This window comes from Oncorhynchus tshawytscha, linkage group LG12 (genome assembly GCF_018296145.1).
Source record: "Oncorhynchus tshawytscha isolate Ot180627B linkage group LG12, Otsh_v2.0, whole genome shotgun sequence".
Lineage (NCBI taxonomy): Eukaryota > Metazoa > Chordata > Actinopteri > Salmoniformes > Salmonidae > Oncorhynchus > Oncorhynchus tshawytscha.
Window position 1 is genome coordinate 27,169,145 of NC_056440.1, and position 17,326 is coordinate 27,186,470.

At 42.0% G+C, this 17,326-nt stretch overlaps 1 protein-coding gene across 2 annotated transcripts; it reads left to right on the top strand.

Moving 5' to 3' along the window:
• The first annotated feature begins 4,854 nt into the window (after positions 1 to 4,854).
• tctn2 (tectonic family member 2) lies at positions 4,855 to 9,961 on the top strand. 2 transcript variants are annotated; one of them, XM_024417619.2, is made up of 17 exons: positions 4,855 to 5,015; positions 5,128 to 5,256; positions 5,359 to 5,429; positions 5,733 to 5,931; positions 6,037 to 6,137; positions 6,254 to 6,453; positions 6,598 to 6,718; positions 6,906 to 7,062; positions 7,160 to 7,354; positions 7,492 to 7,566; positions 7,685 to 7,780; positions 7,992 to 8,106; positions 8,469 to 8,572; positions 8,712 to 8,859; positions 9,042 to 9,179; positions 9,308 to 9,396; positions 9,492 to 9,961. In XM_024417619.2, exons 1-17 carry the CDS (start codon positions 4,928 to 4,930, stop codon positions 9,611 to 9,613), a joined length of 2,148 nt encoding a protein of 715 aa, XP_024273387.1. In that variant the 5' UTR covers positions 4,855 to 4,927; the 3' UTR covers positions 9,614 to 9,961. The 2 variants fall into 2 exon arrangements, with proteins under 2 accessions (XP_024273387.1, XP_024273388.1); XM_024417620.2 differs by having other exon boundaries at positions 5,143 to 5,256.
• Positions 9,962 to 17,326: the final 7,365 nt, after the last annotated feature.

The window sequence follows — 17,326 nt, forward strand, 5'->3', positions numbered from 1 at the left end:
AAATTACACTGAAATGTGATATTTGACTCTGTGTGTGTGCATTACAGTTGTGAGAGGAGAGGAGGTCTTACAGTAGGGCAGCATTCCTCATGGTCCAGCAGTGGGAGCTGAGAAGGGTCAGGGACAGCATTGCCACAGCCTGGGTAAGCTGCAGCACACCTACCCTCAGCCCAGAGCCCCGTACCAGGGCCTGTAGGGTGTTGACTGCACACACCTGGGGGAGAGGAGGGGGAAAGCCAACATGAGACAGAATGCTAACTGACCTGTACTTGAGTATCCCTATGGCTGTGCATCTCATCTGTGTTGGTGGTAGGTAACTTGCATGCACAGTGCCTTCAGAAAGTATTCATACCCTCTTGATTTTTTCCACATTTTGTGTTACAGCCTGAATTTACAATGTATTAAATTTAGATATTTTGTCACTGGCCTACACGCAATATCCCATAACGTCAAACTGGAATGATGTTTTATTTTTATTTTTACTAATTAATAAAAAATGAAAAGCCTTGAGTGAATAAGTATTCAATTCCTTTGTTATGATTAGCCAAAATAAGTTAAAAAGTACAAATATGCAAACAAGTGACATAATAAGTTGCACGGACTCAATCTGTGTCCAATAATACTGTTTAACAGGATTTTTGAATGACTACCTCATCTCTGTACCCCACACATAAAAGTATCTGTAAGGTCCCTCAGTCGAGCAGTGAATTTTAAACACAGATTCAACCCCAAAGACCAGGAAGATTTTCCAATAGCTCACAAAGGACACCTATTGATAGACAGGTAAAAATAATAACCCTTTGAGCATAGTGGTGTTGTGTCTTTGGCATCATTAAAGATGAAGACTGTTTATCAAATCAATTCTCTAATTATTATTACGTGATTAAACTAATCATGTACATTTAATTAACTAGAAAGTTGGGGCACCACGGAAAATTCTTCAGATTACAAAGTTATACTTTTCTGAATATAACTGTTCAGATATTTTAATATCTGGTTAATTAGTCTTCTATTAATGAATTATTCTTTACCTCACGTCAGTCTCATCTGAACGTCGTAAATTATTGGTTATCTGCACGAACCCAGCTTTTACTATAAATCCTCTATACACCAATTGGCTTAATCATTTATTTACTAACTAACTAAATAATCACAGAAACACATAAACAACTTATGTTTGGAGCATTGATGATGTGTGTTACTTGTGGCAGGACCAGTGTCTTGTCCCAGTCCTGGGGCAGAGGGGCTCTGGCTGTGCCCAGCAGGGTGTGTATGCTGTGGGCCAGGAGGGACAGAGCCTTACTGGCCTCCTCTGCTGACACCACTCACAGGATGAGCATGGGCAGTCCTGCCGCCCGCCGGGTCATTGACGTACAGCGAGACTGCAGCACCTCTAGGCCCTGGAGAGAAAACCAGTTAGCAGTTTAGCACACACACGGTTTAACCATACTAGCTAAATATGCACGCAACATGATTGTTGAAGGTAAATTAGATATGAATTGTCAGAGAATGATGCTGTACATCCCATACATTGTTATGTCTGGAGGAAAAAGGGTGAGGCTTGCAAGTGTAACGGATGTGAAACGGCTAGCTTAGTTAGCGGTGGTGCGCGCTAAATAGCGTTTCAATCGGTGACGTCACTTGCTGAGACCTTGAAGTAGTAGTTCCCCTTGCTCTGCAAGGGCTGTGGCTTTTGTGGAGCGATGGGTAACGATGCTTCGTGGGTGACTGTTGTTGATGTGTGCAGAGGGTCCCTGGTTTGCGCCTGGGTATGGGCGAGGGGACGGTCTAAAGTTATACTGTTACACAAGCCGAAGAACACCATCCCAACCGTGAAGCACGGGGGTGGCAGCATCATGTTGTGGGGGTGCTTTGCTGCAGGAGGGACTGGTGCACTTCACAAAATAGATGGCATCATGAGGGAGGAAAATTATGTGGATTTATTGAAGCAACATCTAAGACATCAGTCAGGAAGTTAAAGCTTGGATGCAAATGGGTTTTCCAAATGGACAATGACCCCAAGCATACTTCCAAAGTTGTGGCAAAATGGCTTAAGGACAACAAAGTCAAGGTATTGGAGTGGCCATCACAAAGCCCTGACCTCAATCCTATAGAAAATGTGTGGGCAGAACTAAAAAAAGCATGTGCGAGCAAGGAGGCCTAAAACAGGAGGCCCACACCAGCTCTGTCAGGAGGTATGGGCCAAAATTCATCCAACTTATTGTGGGAAGCTTGTGGAAGGCTACCTGAAACATTTGACCCAAGTTAAAACAATTTAAAGGCAATGCTACCAAATACTAATTGAGTCTATGTAAACCTCTGACCTACTGGGAATGTGATGAAAGAAATAAAAGCTGAAATAAATCCTCCTCTCCACTATTATTCTGACATTTCACTTTCTTACAATAAAGTGGTGATCCTAACTGACCTAAGACAGTACATTTTTACTGGGATTAAATGTCAGGAATTGTGAAAAACTGAGTTTAAATATATTTGGCTAAAGTGTATGTAAACTTCTGACTTCAACTGTATGTGTATTAAAGTAGTCAAAAGTTAAGCATTTGGTCCCATATTCATAGCACGCAATGACTACATCAAACTTGTGACTACAAACTTGTTGGATGCATTTGCTGTTTGTTTAGGTTATATTTCAGATTATTTTGTGCCCAATAAAATGAATGGTACATAATGTACTGTGTCATTTTGGAGTCACTTGTATTGTAAATAAGAATATTTCTAAACACTTCTACATTCATGTGGATGCTACCATTATTACATATATTCCTAAATGAATCGTAAATAATTATAATGAGTGAGAGAGTTACACAGGCATAAATATCATATCCCCCCCAAAAATGCTAACCTCCCCTGTTATTGTAATAGTGAGAGGTTAGCATGTCTTGCGGGTATGATATAACATGGAACTTAAAACGAGGCCAACAAGATCACTGTTTATATTGACAATGCCACTCACACTAAAACAAAAATGATGACCTCTGTGGAGGTCTGAAAAGGAAAGCTGCTGAAACATTACTGCATTGCTAAAGAATACATCTCACCATGGATTATTTTTTAGAACAGTAAGATTTGTAATGTTCCACTATAGTGGACAAACAGGGTTGGATCTCTCTAAGAACCAAAAGGTGGTTGACTTTCGCCAGATGTTGAAACATCTGTAATGACATGATCAAACACATATTCAGGATAGCAAATTAGTTAATACGGATCATTGAAAACATCACCATGGAAACTCAAATTATTTATTATTGAAATAGCATGGACGACCGAGAAAAACAAATTGGTACAATTTAAGGCCATGTGAAAATCAATAATTGCCTCGTTAAATAAAGGTTTAAAAAAATATTATAATAATCATGCAGGCACAAGGGATGGGGGTGTGAGAATGCAGGACTGGGCAGATGAGATGTAGTCGTTGTTTGTGTGCGTCTGTGTATGTTTGTATCTGGTGTGGGGACAATATGTGATGCCATCAAGAGACAGTGACACAAACGGCAAACAATGAATGTGTAACAAGATGGTAGGAACAGTCAGTGGTGGGCTTGAACCAGTCACTCAGAGACCGCAGATAATATACCACTGCTGCCACCAACGTAGTGATTGAATGAGAACAGTCATTGCAGAGCTTGAAGCAGCAACCTTGTGGTTAAGGGGTAAAAATGTATTTCTTTTGTTTTACCTTTATTTAACCAGGTAGGCTAGTTGAGAACAAGTTTGCATTTACAACTGCGACCTGGCCAAGATAAAGCAAAACAGTTGGACACGTACAACAACACAGAGTTACACATGGAATTAACAAACATACAGTTAATAATACGGTAGAAAAAGTCTATATACAGTGTGTGCAAATGAGGTGAGATAAGGGAGGTAAGGCAATAAATAGGCCATGGTGGCGAAATAATTACAATTTAGCAATTAAACACTGGAGTGATAGATGTGCATAAGATTAATGTGCAAGTAGAGATACTGGGGTGCAAAGGAGCAAGATAAATAAATACAGTATGGGGATGAGGTAGTTGGATGGGCTGTTTACAGATGGGCTATGTACAGGTGCAGTGATCTGTGAGCTGCTCTGACAGCTGGTGCTTAAAGTTAGTGAGGGAGATATGAGTCTCCAGCTTCAGTGGTTTTTGCAGTTTGTTCCAGTCATTGCACTACCACATACTGCCTGTGCCACAAAATCCCAGATATTCTGGCAGAAGCAGTAGTACATCATTCATATACAGGTGAGGCTACACATGCTCTTCCCTACAACTGCCAGAGAAAACACATTAGGCACTTATTTTTTATATTTTTTATTCACATTAGGCACTTTCCAACCAGATTTACCTTGAGCACTCGTCAAGGTTGTTTATGAAGAGCTTCAAAGTAGTGCTGGCATCTGTGGGTATTTTATCCTCAGTGATCAGACAGTCTAGTACAGCTTTCATTTGATCTTCGACTGATCCAACAGGCTCCATTGTTTGCTAATTCCTAAGGCTTTTGCTTCCTTCCTCGTGTTTTTCCTTGTCATTTTAACTCTACTATTGGAGCTGATGAATTGCCGCCATCTAGTGTATAGGATTATACATTGGCTCAACAGATCATCTTTGCAACGTTATGCTTTTGTTTTCATGTTGTGTTGCAAATTAATTCGAGGCCATGCAGAGATTATATATAATGTTCCATGTTGGTTTCAAGAAGTTAGCGTTCTTTAACAGTTGCATGATTATTTGTCTGTTTTTATAGTACACACTCGGCTCCACAAGCGTCGCTGTTGACTGTCTGAACAGTAGCATGGCCTCTATGGCGCACGAGAGAACAAGTCATCGTATAAGCTGTGATTGGTTGATATGTCGTTGCCATAGCTAGACATCTCTACAACACTTCGTAAAAATGGCGACTCCCTGGTGAACCCATATTTTCAGCGATGGCTAATATACTTTCTGCACGTGTTCTATGTCGATGTGTATACATTATTCTGATTGTTTTGATTACGGATGCAAAGAGCAATGTCGGTAAGTCATTCAACTCTCATACTTTTTCCATCAATTAATTAACTAACATGATGTGTGGCCCTAAGGCTAGCTAACTGTAGCTAGCTAACGTTACCTGGCTAACATCAAGCAGCAATCCCTTTTCTAGTTTTTCAGCCGTCGTATCTCGTCACATCTGGACCTAGATTGTCTGCTTTCTTGCTTGGAAACACATCTGGCATATCCCTGACCCTGAGCTCTCTATCGCGCTCCAATCCCCCAGGTAAATAAGCTACTTGCATGGTGTTGTCAGTGAGCACTTGTCATTGTCCATGGCATGGGTTTTGTAAGCAATGACATGCATTTTGTGGATTCATTTTGACAGGTCGCCTTCCACCCCCATCATGCTCAGAAGATCTGACACAGTGGGTTCTCACACAGGAGTTGGTGGGCAAGGTAAGTGTGTGACATACTGCTCTCATCAGGAGCTGTTTTTTAGCACGACAGAGTCCCCCCTGACCACTGCTGCCAAAAATGACTGCTACCTCTACCTGGCCTTTTAGCAGCACCACATACCACACAAGTGGGCAGCTTTTTCATGGTTTAAGTTGACATAAAATATTTTGTTAGCAACCAAATAGTCTTGTCTGCACACAAAGACACCAGATGATTGACACCATTCAGAACTTTCTTCATGGAAATTACTCTTGCCACTTAATCGCTGTCTCCCTGCAACCTCTCTCTTTCCCTGTGTGTCAGACTACAGTGCGAGTGCAGCTGAGTCTGAACCGCAGCCTGCTCCTGTGTGGTAATAATAATGACACAGACTGCTGTCCTGAGCCACTGTGTGTGCTGGAGACTCTACGTGTGTCTGCCTGTCTGGGGAACACATCTCAGACTTCACTGCTAATCCAGGCTAGGATCTATGCCCAGGTGTTTCCCACTGAACCTGTGTCTGGTAAGTCTGGCTCTTTTTAAAGTAGGTATCTTTAATCAATCCAAGAGATATTTTGTTTGTCTGGTTGTCCCCCTTTTTTAATAGTGCTTTTTTTATTTTTGTCAGACAACAAAACAGTCATTCCCAACCAAGTGTACCGGCCCCTGGGCTCCTGTTCCTGCGACCTCACTGTGGGAGCCTGTGATGTGCGATGCTGCTGTGACAAGGTATTTACATCCATCTTTACACATACTAATCTGCTTGCTCTGTGGCTAGAGTAGACATTTTGATTCTGTTTGTCTGTCCATCAGGTAATGGTGTTTCTGTCATGTGTCTCCCCCAGGACTGTTCCCCTGAAGCCCTGAAGCTGTTTCAGGGCCAGTGTCTTTCGGGGGCCTTTGGAGGGGAAGTTTCTCCAGTTCCTGATTACCTGTGCATTGCACAGTCTGCTGAAAATGCCCCTGATTGGTTTCCATTTCTCTGTGTCATCTCCCTGCCTGAAAACAATCCCTTCCTTGGACTCTTTTATGAAGGGGACACAATGTGAGGCGCCGTCTATTTCCTTAAGACATTTTTGTCTTGATAAACGTAGACTTCAATCTTAATTGATAGAGGTTTTGTGTTTGCTATATCTCCTTTACTGCATCGACCTAATATGTGTTGTGCCTTCTTCTATACGTGCTCCAGCACACCAAAGCCCAGGCCATCTTTCCAAAGGCCAGTGCTGTCAGCTCCACTGCCCACCCATATCTACCAGCAGGGGGATCCCATTTTTACCATAAGTGATCAGTATTTCACCATTCCTCAGGTTAGGCTTGTGTGCCTGAATATCTCTCTCTCTCTCTCTCTCTCTCTCTCTCTCTCTCTCTCTCTCTCTCTGTGTGTGTTTAAACTGTGTGTTTGTAAATGTACAGTCAGAAGTCTCTGTGGCTCAAAGCAAAGTGTTTTGTCTTCTATGCCATCTGATGTGTCTAATTTATGTCTTAATTCCTCAGAACTCCCTGGTTGGCCAGTGTGTAGATAATGCCCCTGTGGCATTTTTGAAAAACTTCCAAGCGCAGTGTGTGACCCGTCTCCTTTCCTGCCCAACTGGACCCCCCTTACAGACGACACCAACTGAGCTGAGGGTGCAAGTCAGGGATGGCCAAGGGGGTACTGTCTCTCTCTATGATCAGAACAATTACTTACTTTTTCAACTTTTTCTGATTGATTTGATTTGCTTTGTGTGGTCATTGGGGAAACATTTCAGGTGTGGTCACAGTGGATGTCACGGATAAAATGGCTGTTGATCTGAGGCCCTTTGTCGCGAGTCCTGTGGCTGAAAATGGCAGACTGCTGTGTGAAAATGTGACCTTGGCCTTAAATTACAAATTCTTCTGGAAAGGGAATGGTCTCACAAATATCACACTAACCCGCATACTTGGGAATGTCCTTTCTGCTAGTGGTAAGGGCCTCTTTTGTTTAGTTTTTACATGCTGGGCATTACTGGGTATTTGTAGTATCATTAATTATCCGTATCAACGACGTTGTGTTTGTTAATAATTAACAGAGAATTGTTCTGCTTTTATGTGTTTCTCACAGTGGGTTTGACAGCCAGCTATTCAGTTGTGTTTCTGAATGGAGATGCTTTGGCTCAGCCCAACTCGGGGAACCCAGGTTTGTGCAACCTAATACACTTTTTCTAAGCGTTTCATAATGGGGATCTTAATGTGCAACATAAAAAGATGAGACTAGTTTCACTGATTTACAGACAAAGCCTTGTGTAATCTCTCAGGTTACCAGGTGGGCAGGCCTGTGATTGGTGGGATTGTGGACACCTTGGGGAATAGAACAGTCATACAGAGGACCCCAGTCAATCTTTGGAAGCCAGGTAACGGTCGTCTTTGTACCATGGATAGTGCACTGAAAAATCAACGGCTTTGAAAGGTCTCAATTATTTAACTCTACACATCAAAAATATATTACATATTTTAGCTTAGGCACTTCGATTAGACTATTGTGAGAACCAGCAGTTACATCTGTTGGATGGCTTGTGGCCTGTTAGTGTATGTGTATTCATGTTTTTCTATTTCTGTTTTCAGTAAGCAGTGGACTGTGTGCCTCTGAGGGGAGAATAGTACTATTTGGGGAGAACTCAACTGCAGGATGTCTGTTACCTGTGAGCCTACAGAACCTGACCCAATGTAGCCTGCTTAGGTGAGTCACTGGATACACAAAAAAAATATTTTCACGCCACTTCGACACCGACTTTTTCGTAGCAGGTTAGGAGACTGAGGTTAAGGTTAAGAAAAGGGTTAGGGTTAGCGAAAATGCTCTCCTAACCTGCTACGAAAATCTTTGTATCGAAGTCGTGTAAAAAGAGTGTGTCCCGTACTGTTTTACACATACTGTATCCTGTGCATGTGACAATACAACTTAGAAACTTGAAACACACACACACACAAATAAATAGCATTTCTGGAGTTGATCAAATTACAGCTGCATGCCTGCAAATGGAAAGGATCCATGTCTCCTGTAAAATGTTTGACCTCCTTTTTTTTCTTTTTTCTCTCTGCTAGTCAGAATGTGGCCTCTCTTCAGAGGGCACTGAGCACAGCAACACACATAGCGAGGAATGGAGACCCAGATGTTCTGAACCTGACTGACTGGTTGAACATTAGCTGTGAGTAGAAACCTTTCAAACTTTAACTGTTAAATTCATCTAAATATTAGCCAAAATATTCACCCTATTAATTCATTATTTTGGCTTTGTTGCTTGCTTCAATTCCACTTCTGTATCCAACACACTGAATAACCAACAGTTGTAGAACTGAACTCCAACCAGCCTGTGGGTGGTGGTATTGGAATATGTTCTGGGATTCCCTCCCACCGGCACATCCACGTTAGGAGCATTGTAACAGAGGTGGTGGGGGGGTTGCCTCAGCGGGAGATACAAGCAGTGGAAGTCAGGTATGTGGTAACAGCCTTCAACACTGTCCATTGCCATCACAAACATCTTTCCTTTCTGTCTGTGCTGACCTTCTGTTCATACTCAGGACGGGCCCATTACAATGCATTGATTGGATGTGTGATTGAATAAAGTCCTCCTTGTTTACTGCACTGTGTCTGATGTGAGTGTTGCCTCTCCACAGTGACCATGTGTCCACTTGGAAGTTTGAGTGTGGAGGGGGTGACCCCTGTCTGGAGCCAACTGGGATTCAGACTTTCCCTGTCACCTCCTCCATCACCTTCACTGATATCTCCATCAACACAGGACCACCCAAAACCAGGTGAGTCTGAAAGGCTAAAGGCCTGAGAATGTAAATATAGCCTCAGTATAAGGTTTCCTGACTATGTTGAACAGTTGGTAAGTGCAGTGAATAAAACTCTGATGTGGTTCTGCCCTGGTGTCCTTCAGGTTTCAGATTAACTTTACTGAGTATGACTGCGACAGGAACGATGTGTGCTGGCCCCAGCTTGCCTTCCCCCTCACCAGGTATTATACAGGTGAGACTCTGCTGTCCCAAAATGTGACTAATTAAATATGCTAAATGGATGATTACAGTAGGATGAACTCTTTCCCTCCACCCCTCTATCTCCAGGTGAGTCGTACTCCCTGTCTCTGGCCAAGGGCCTCATCTTGGTGTTTTTCTTCATCGCTGCCTCCATTCTCGGGACTCCATGGAAACAGATCCGACAGGCATGGAGAAGTGCTTCTCTCTAAACCAATGAATCTGAGAAAGAGAGCAATAGTAGACATACTGACATGCCCTAGTTCTTGACGTGGGCTACCCACCTTGACCATGACTGTAATGGCTTACATTTTCTTGCTCCTGCTGAAAGATAATGGATGAACATATTGTTATTGAGCTAGTAAACAGCCAGTAAGTAAGTAATTTTCAGGTGGTAAATTCGAACATGTTTAGCAGGTTTCTTTCATGGTTGGTAAGAATGTAAATTATCAAGTTGACTATATTTTGATATTTTTGTTACCTTTTGGAAATTTTCATTTTTGATTTAGGCTTGAAATGTGAATCTGGCCTGGGATAAATCAAATCACATTCTTATTTGTCATATGCGTCAAATTCAATGGGTGTAGACTTTACTGTGAAATGCTTGCTTACTAGCCCTTCCCAAAGATGCAGAGTAAAAAAAAAAATTATAGTAAAAAATGGTAACTCGAGGAGTAAAATACACAAGAATGGAGCAATATACAGACAGGGAATACCAGTACCAGATCAATGTGCAGGGGTATGAGGTACAGTATTTCAGGTAGATATGCAAATGAAGGCAGGGTAAAGTGACTAGGCATCAGGATAGATGATAAAGAGTAAAATAAAGAACAGAGTAGCAGCAGCATATGATGACTGCAGAAGTGTGTGTGTGTTTGTTTAGGTGTATATATAGTGTACAGTGCATTTGGAAGTATTCAGACCTCTTCACTTTTTCCACATTTTGTTATGTTACAGCCTTATTCTAAAATTGATTAAATTGATTTTTTTTCTCCCCATCAATCTACACACAATACCTCAATGACAAAGCAAAAACAGGTTTTTGAAATATCAAATTTTCATAATTATTCAGACTCCTTTTACTCAGTACTTTGTTGAAGCACCTTTGGCAGCAATTACAGCCTCTAGTCTTCCTGGGTATGTATGACGCTACATGCTTGGCACATCTGTATTTGGGGAGTTTCTTCCATTCTTCTCTGCAGATCCTCTCAAGCTCTGTCAGGTTGATGGGGAGCGTCTTTGCACAGCTATTTTCAGGTCTCCAGAGATGTTCAAATCGGGTTCAAGTCCAGACTCTGGCTGGGCCACTCAAGGACATTCAGAGACTTGTCCCGAAGCCACTCATGCGTTGTCTTGGCTGTGTGCTTATGGTCATTGTCCTGTTGGAAGATGAACCTTAGCCCCAGTCTGAGGTCCTGAGCGCTCTGCAGCAGGTTTTCATCAAGGATCTCTCTGTACTTTTCTCCATTCACCTTTCCCTCGATCCTGACTAGTCTCCCAGTCCCTGCCACTGAAAAACATCCCCACAGCATGATGCTGCCACCATCATGCTTCACCGTAGGGATGGTATTGGCCAGGTGATGAGCGGTGCCTGGTTTCCTCCAGATGTGACGATTGGCATTCAGGCCAAAGTGTTCAATCTTGGTTTTCATGGTCAGAGTCCTTTAGGTGCCTTTTTGGCAAACTCCAAGTGGGTGGTCATGTGCCTTTTACTGAGAGTGGCTTCTGTCTCGCCACTCTACCATAAAGGCCTGATTGGTGGAATAAAGGAGAGATGGTTGTTCTTCTGGAAGGTTCTCCCATCTCCACAGAGGAACTCTGGAGCTCCGTCAGAGTGACCATCGGGTTCTTGGCCATCTCCCTGACCAAGGACCTTCTCCCCCGATTGCTTCGTTTGGCCGGGTGGCCAGCTCTAGGAAAAGTCTTGGTGGTTCCAAATGTCTTCCATTTAAGAGGCCACTGTGTTCTTGGGGACCTTCAATGCTGCAGAAATGTTTTGGTACCCTTTCCCAGATCTGTGCCTCGACACAATCCTGCCTTGGTGCTCATGGCTTGTTTTTTTGCTCTGACATGCACTGTCAACTATAGGACCTTTATATAGACAGGTGTGTGCTTTTTACAAATCATGTCCAATCAATTTAATTTACGATAGGTGGGCTCCAAGTTGTAGAAACATCTCAAGGTTGATCAATGGAAACAGGATGCACCTGAGCTCAATTTTGATTCACATAGCAAAGGGTCTGAATACTTAGGTAAATATTTTTTAAACATTTGCAAACATTTCTAAAAACCTGTTTTCACTTTGTCATTGTGGGATATTGTGTGTAGATTGAGGAAATTTGTATTTAATACATTTTAGAATAAGGCTGTAATGTAACAAAATGTGGAAAAGGTGAAGGGGTCAGAATACTTTTCCGATTGCACTGTATGGGAATGTGTATAGGTTTTGTGTGAGAGTCAGGGGTGTGTATTTTTACATAAACATGCAAACACCCTCCAATAGAATTCATAGCAAGCAGTGCACTGGGTTAGTCAGATTTGATGAAATATATGATGATATTCCCTCTCACAGGGTAGGTTGCCAAAAGTAACTAACTGAAAGCCACACTAGCAATAAGCCACGGATATGACAGCATTGAGGCAAATGTCCCTCCACATCCTCATAGATGATCTAGACAACTATTCAAACCTTTCTGGATTACAACAAAATTCTGATAAGTGTACTATGTTACGTACTAGTGTCACGTCCTGACTTTAGTTCCTTTTTGGGCGTTCTATGTGTTCTATGTTTTTGTATTTCTATGTGTTTGGCCTGGTATGGTTCTCAATCAGAGGCAGCTGTCTATCGTTGTCTCTGATTGAGAGCCATACTTAGGTAGCCTGTTTTCCCATTTTGAGTGTGGGTGATTGTTTTCTGTCTCTGCACCAGACAGAACTGTTTAGTTTTCGGTCATGCTCTTGTTATTTTGTTTTGTGTTCAGTTTAAATAAATATTAACATGGACACGTACTATGCTGCATATTGGTCCGATCCTTCCTACTCCTCCTCAGAAGAGGAGGAAAACCGTTACAACTAGATCATTAAAAAAAATACAACTTTTACATTCCTGTGTAGTTTTTCAAATAAAATGGTATGATGGTGAAGTGAACATACTCAATATTCATATCCCAAAAGAAATTATCTCACTACAATACATTTTAATAGAAAGTTAACTAAAAGAGATAAGCTCTTGCAACCATGGAAAGGAAAATATCTGTCTATTTGTTGAAAAATCACCCTGATTTAACATATTAGTCCTATCCAAGTTTACCTATATACTTATAGCCTTGCTTACACCTAGCATCTTATTTTACGTCATTATATGAGCAGCAAAAAATATTAAATTGTATTTGGAACGGCAAGCAACACAAAATTAAATGGGCCTATTTAAAAATGAATATGAATTCGGAGGGCAGAAATGATTAAATATTAAAGCATTAAATCGCTCACTAAAGGCTTAGTCATACAAAAGTTATACTTAAATCTGAACTGGTTCTCTAGCAGATTAGTAAGAATTTCTTACCTCATGTTAAAGAATGGCCTTTTTCCCTTTCTTCAGATCACAACCTCTCCCTTTTGGTTATTTGAAAATGAAATAATCTCCAGTCAAAAGTTTGGACACACCTACTCATTCAAGGGTTTTAATTTATTTTACATTTTTCTCCAATGTTGAAAATAGTATAAAAACACCAAAACTGTGAAATATCACATGGAATCATATACTATACTTCAGATTCTTCAAAATAGCCACCTTTTGCCTTGATGACAGCTTTGTACACTCTTGGCATTCTCTCAACCAGCTTCACGAGGTAGTCACCTGGAATGCATTTCAATTAACAGTTGTGCCTTGTTAAATGTTCATTTGTGGAATTTCTATCCTTCCTAATGCGTTTGAGCCAATAAGTTGTGTTGTGACTAGGTAGGGGTGGTATACAGAAGATAGCTCTATTTGGCAAATGACCAAGTCCATATTATGGCAAGAACAGCTCGAATCAGCAAAGAAAAATTACAGTCCATCATTACTTTAAGACATGAAGGTCAGTCAATCCAGAAACTTTCATGTTTCTTCAAATGCAGTTGCAAAAACCATCAAGCTCTATGATGAAACTGGCTCTCATGAGGACTGACACAGGAAAGGAAGATGCAGAGTTACCTGCTGCAGAGGATAAATTCATTGGAGTTAACTGCACCTCAGATTGCAGCCCAAATAAATTCTTCACAGAGTTCAAGTAACAGACACCTCCCAACATTAACTGTTCAGAGGAGACTGCGTGAATCAGGCCTTCATGGTCAAATTGCTGCAAAGAAACCACTACTAAAGTACACCAATAAGAAGAGACTTGCTTGGGCCAAGAAACACAAGCAATGGACATTAGACTGGTGGAAATCTGTCCTTTGGTCTGATGAGTCCAAATGTAAGATTTTTGGCTCCAACCGCCGTGTCTTTCTGAGACGCAGAGTAGGTGAACGGATGTTCTCTGTATGTGTGGTTCCCACTGTGAAGCATGGAGGAGGTGTGATGTTGTGGGGGTGCTTTGCTGGTGAGACTGTCAGTGATTTATTTAGAAGTCAAGGCACACTTAAACAGCATGGCTACCACAAGTTTGCGCTTAATGTGGCTATTTTTTTTCAACAGAACAATGACCCAAAACACATCTCCAGGCTGTGTAAGGGCTATTTGACCAAGAAGGAGAGGGATGGAGAGCTGCATCAGATGACCTGGCCTCCACAATCACCCGACCTTAAACCAATTGAGATGGTTTGGGATGAGTTAGACCGCAGAGTGAAGGAAAAGCAGCCAACAAGTGCTCAGCATATTTGGGAACACCTTCAAGACTGTTGGAAAAGCATTCCTCATGAAGCTGGTTGAGAGAATGCCAAGTGTGCAAAGCTGTCATCAAGGCAAAAGGTGGCTACTTTGAAGAATCTCATATATAAAATATTTTTTATTTGTTTAACACTTTTTTGTTTACTACATGATTCCATGTGTTATTACATAGTTGTGATGTCATCACTATTATTCTACGATGAAGAAAATTGTAAAAAATAAAGAAAAACCTTTGAATGAGTAGGTGTGTCCAAACTTTTGACTGGTACTGTATTTTATATACACATACACTTCCATTCAAACGTTTGGGGTCACTTAGAAATGTCCTTGTTTTTGAAAGAAAAGCACATTTTTTTGTCCATTAAAATAACATCAAAATTGATCAGAAATACAGTGTAGACATTGTTAATGTTGTAAATGACTATTGTTGCAGGAAACGTACAGAGGCCCATTATCAGCAACCATTACTCCTGTGTTCCATTGGCACACTGTGTTAGCTAATCCAAGTTAATAATTTAATAAGGCTAATTGACCATTAGAAAACCCTTTTGCAATTATGTAAGCACAGCTGAAAACTGTTGTGCTGATTAAAGAAGCAAAAAAACTGGCCTTCTTTAGACTAGTTGAGTATCTGGAGCATCGGCATTTGTGGGTTTGATTACAGGCTTAAAATGGCCAGAATCAATTACCTTTCTTCTGAAACTCATCACTCATGCGAGAAACTGCCAAGAAACTGAAGATCTCGTACAACGCTGTGTAATACTCCCGTCACAGAACAGTGCAAACTGGCTCTAACCAGAATAGAAAGAGGAGTGGGAGGCCCCAGTGCACAACTGAGCAAGAGGACAAGTACATTAGAGAGTCTAGTTTGAGAAACAGATGCCTCACAAGTCATCAACTGGCAGCTGCATTAAATAGTACCCGCAAAACACCAGTCTCAACGTCAACAATGAAGCGGCAACTCCATGATGCTGGCCTTGTAGGCAGTTCCTCTGTTCCTCTGTCCAGTATCCGTGTTCTTTTGCCCATCTTAATCTTTTATTTTTATTGGCAAGTCTGAGATATGGCTTTTTCTTTGCAACTCTGCCTAGAAAACCAGCATCCCGGACTCGCCTCTTCACTGTTGACGTTGAGACTGGTGTTTTGCAGGTGATGATCTCCATTTTAAAGTACTAAACTCAGCAAAAAAAAGAAATGTCACTTTTTCGTAAAAATCCAAATAACTTCACAGATCTTCATTGTAAAGGGTTTAAACACTGTTTCTCATGCTTGTTCAATGAACCATAAACAATTAATGAACTTGCTCCTGTGGAACGGTCGTTAAGACACTAACAGCTTACAGACGGTAGGCAATTAAGGTCACAGTTATGAAAACTTAGGACACTAAAGAGGCCTTTCTACGGACTCTGAAAAACACCAAAAGAAAGATGCCGAGGGTCCCTGCTCATCTGCGTGAACGTACCTTAGGCATGCTGCAAGAAGGCATGAGGACTGCAGATGTGACCCGAGGACAATAAATTGCAATGTCCGTACTGTGAGACACCTAAGACAGCGCTACAGGGAGACAGGACGGACAGCTGATCGTCCTCGCAGTGGTAGACCACGTGTAACAACACCTGCACAGGATCGGTACATCCGAACATCACACCTGCGGGACAGGTACATGATGGCAACAACAACTGCCCGAGTTACACCAGGAATGCACAATCCCTCCATCAGTGCTCAGACTGTCCTCAATAGGCTGAGAGAGGCTGGACTGAGGGCTTGTAGGCCTGTTGTAAGGCAGGTCCTCACCAGACATCACAGGCAACAATGTCATCTATGGGCACAAACCCACCGTCGCTGGACCAGGCAGGAGTGGCAAAAAGTGCTCTTCACTGACGAGTCACGGTTTTGTCTCACCAGGGGGGATGGGTCGGATTCGCGTTTATCGTCGAAGGAATGAACATTACACCGAGGCCTGCACTCTGGAGCGGGATCGATTTGGAGGTGGAGGGTCCGTCATGGTCTGGGGCGGTGTGTCACAGCATCATCGGACTGAGCTTGTTGTCATTACAGGCAATCTCAACACTGTGCTTTACAGGGAAGCCATCCTCCTCTCTCATGTGGTACCCTTCCTGCAGGCTCATCCTGGCATGACAATGCCACCAGCCATACTGCTCGTTCTGTGCGTGATTTCCTGGAGACAGGAATGTCAGTGTTCTGCCATGGCCAGCAAAGATCCCATTGAGCACGTCTGAGACCTGTTGGATTGGAGGGTGAGGGCTAGGGCCATTCCCCCCAGAAATGTCTGGGAACTTGCAGGTGCCTTGGTGGATGTGGGGTAACATCTCTCAGCAAGAACTGGCAAATCTGGTGCAGTCCATGAGGAGGAGATACACTGCAGTACTTAATGCAGCTGTTGGCCACACCAGATACTGACTGTTACTTTTAATTTTTACCCCCCCCCTCCCCTTTGTTCAGGGACACATTATTCAATTTCTGTTAGTCACATGTCCATGGAACTTGTTCAGTTTATGTCTCAGTTGTTGAATCTTGTTATGTTCATACAAATATTTACACATGTTAAGTTTGCTGAAAATAAATGCAGTTGACAGTGAGAGGACGTTTCTTTTTTTTCTGAGATTATATGTTCTTCGTCATCTATAGCTGATTGTTGCCAACTAATAGGAATCCCCACACAGTTGACTACTTCAAAATGGTGGAACACTTCAATGGCAATGTCCATGCTAAAACAGGTTATATCCGTGATGATGTTGTTCTCTAGAGCGCATAGAAACAAGTCCAATGATTAAAGCATATGTACTTTGGATGGTGTCCATATTGATCGTGTCCATGCTTATAAATATCTGGGCATCTGTTAGATAAAAAGCTGTCTTTTAAAAAGCACATGGATGAGTTAGTTAAGAAGCTGAGAATGAAAATGGGCTTATTTTATAGAAATAGGTCCTGCCCCTCTTCAGTCGATGTTCCTATCTGTCCTAGACTTTGTCGACATCATCTATATGAACACAGCTGCCACTTGATTAAAACCGTTAAATGCAGTTTATCATGGCGC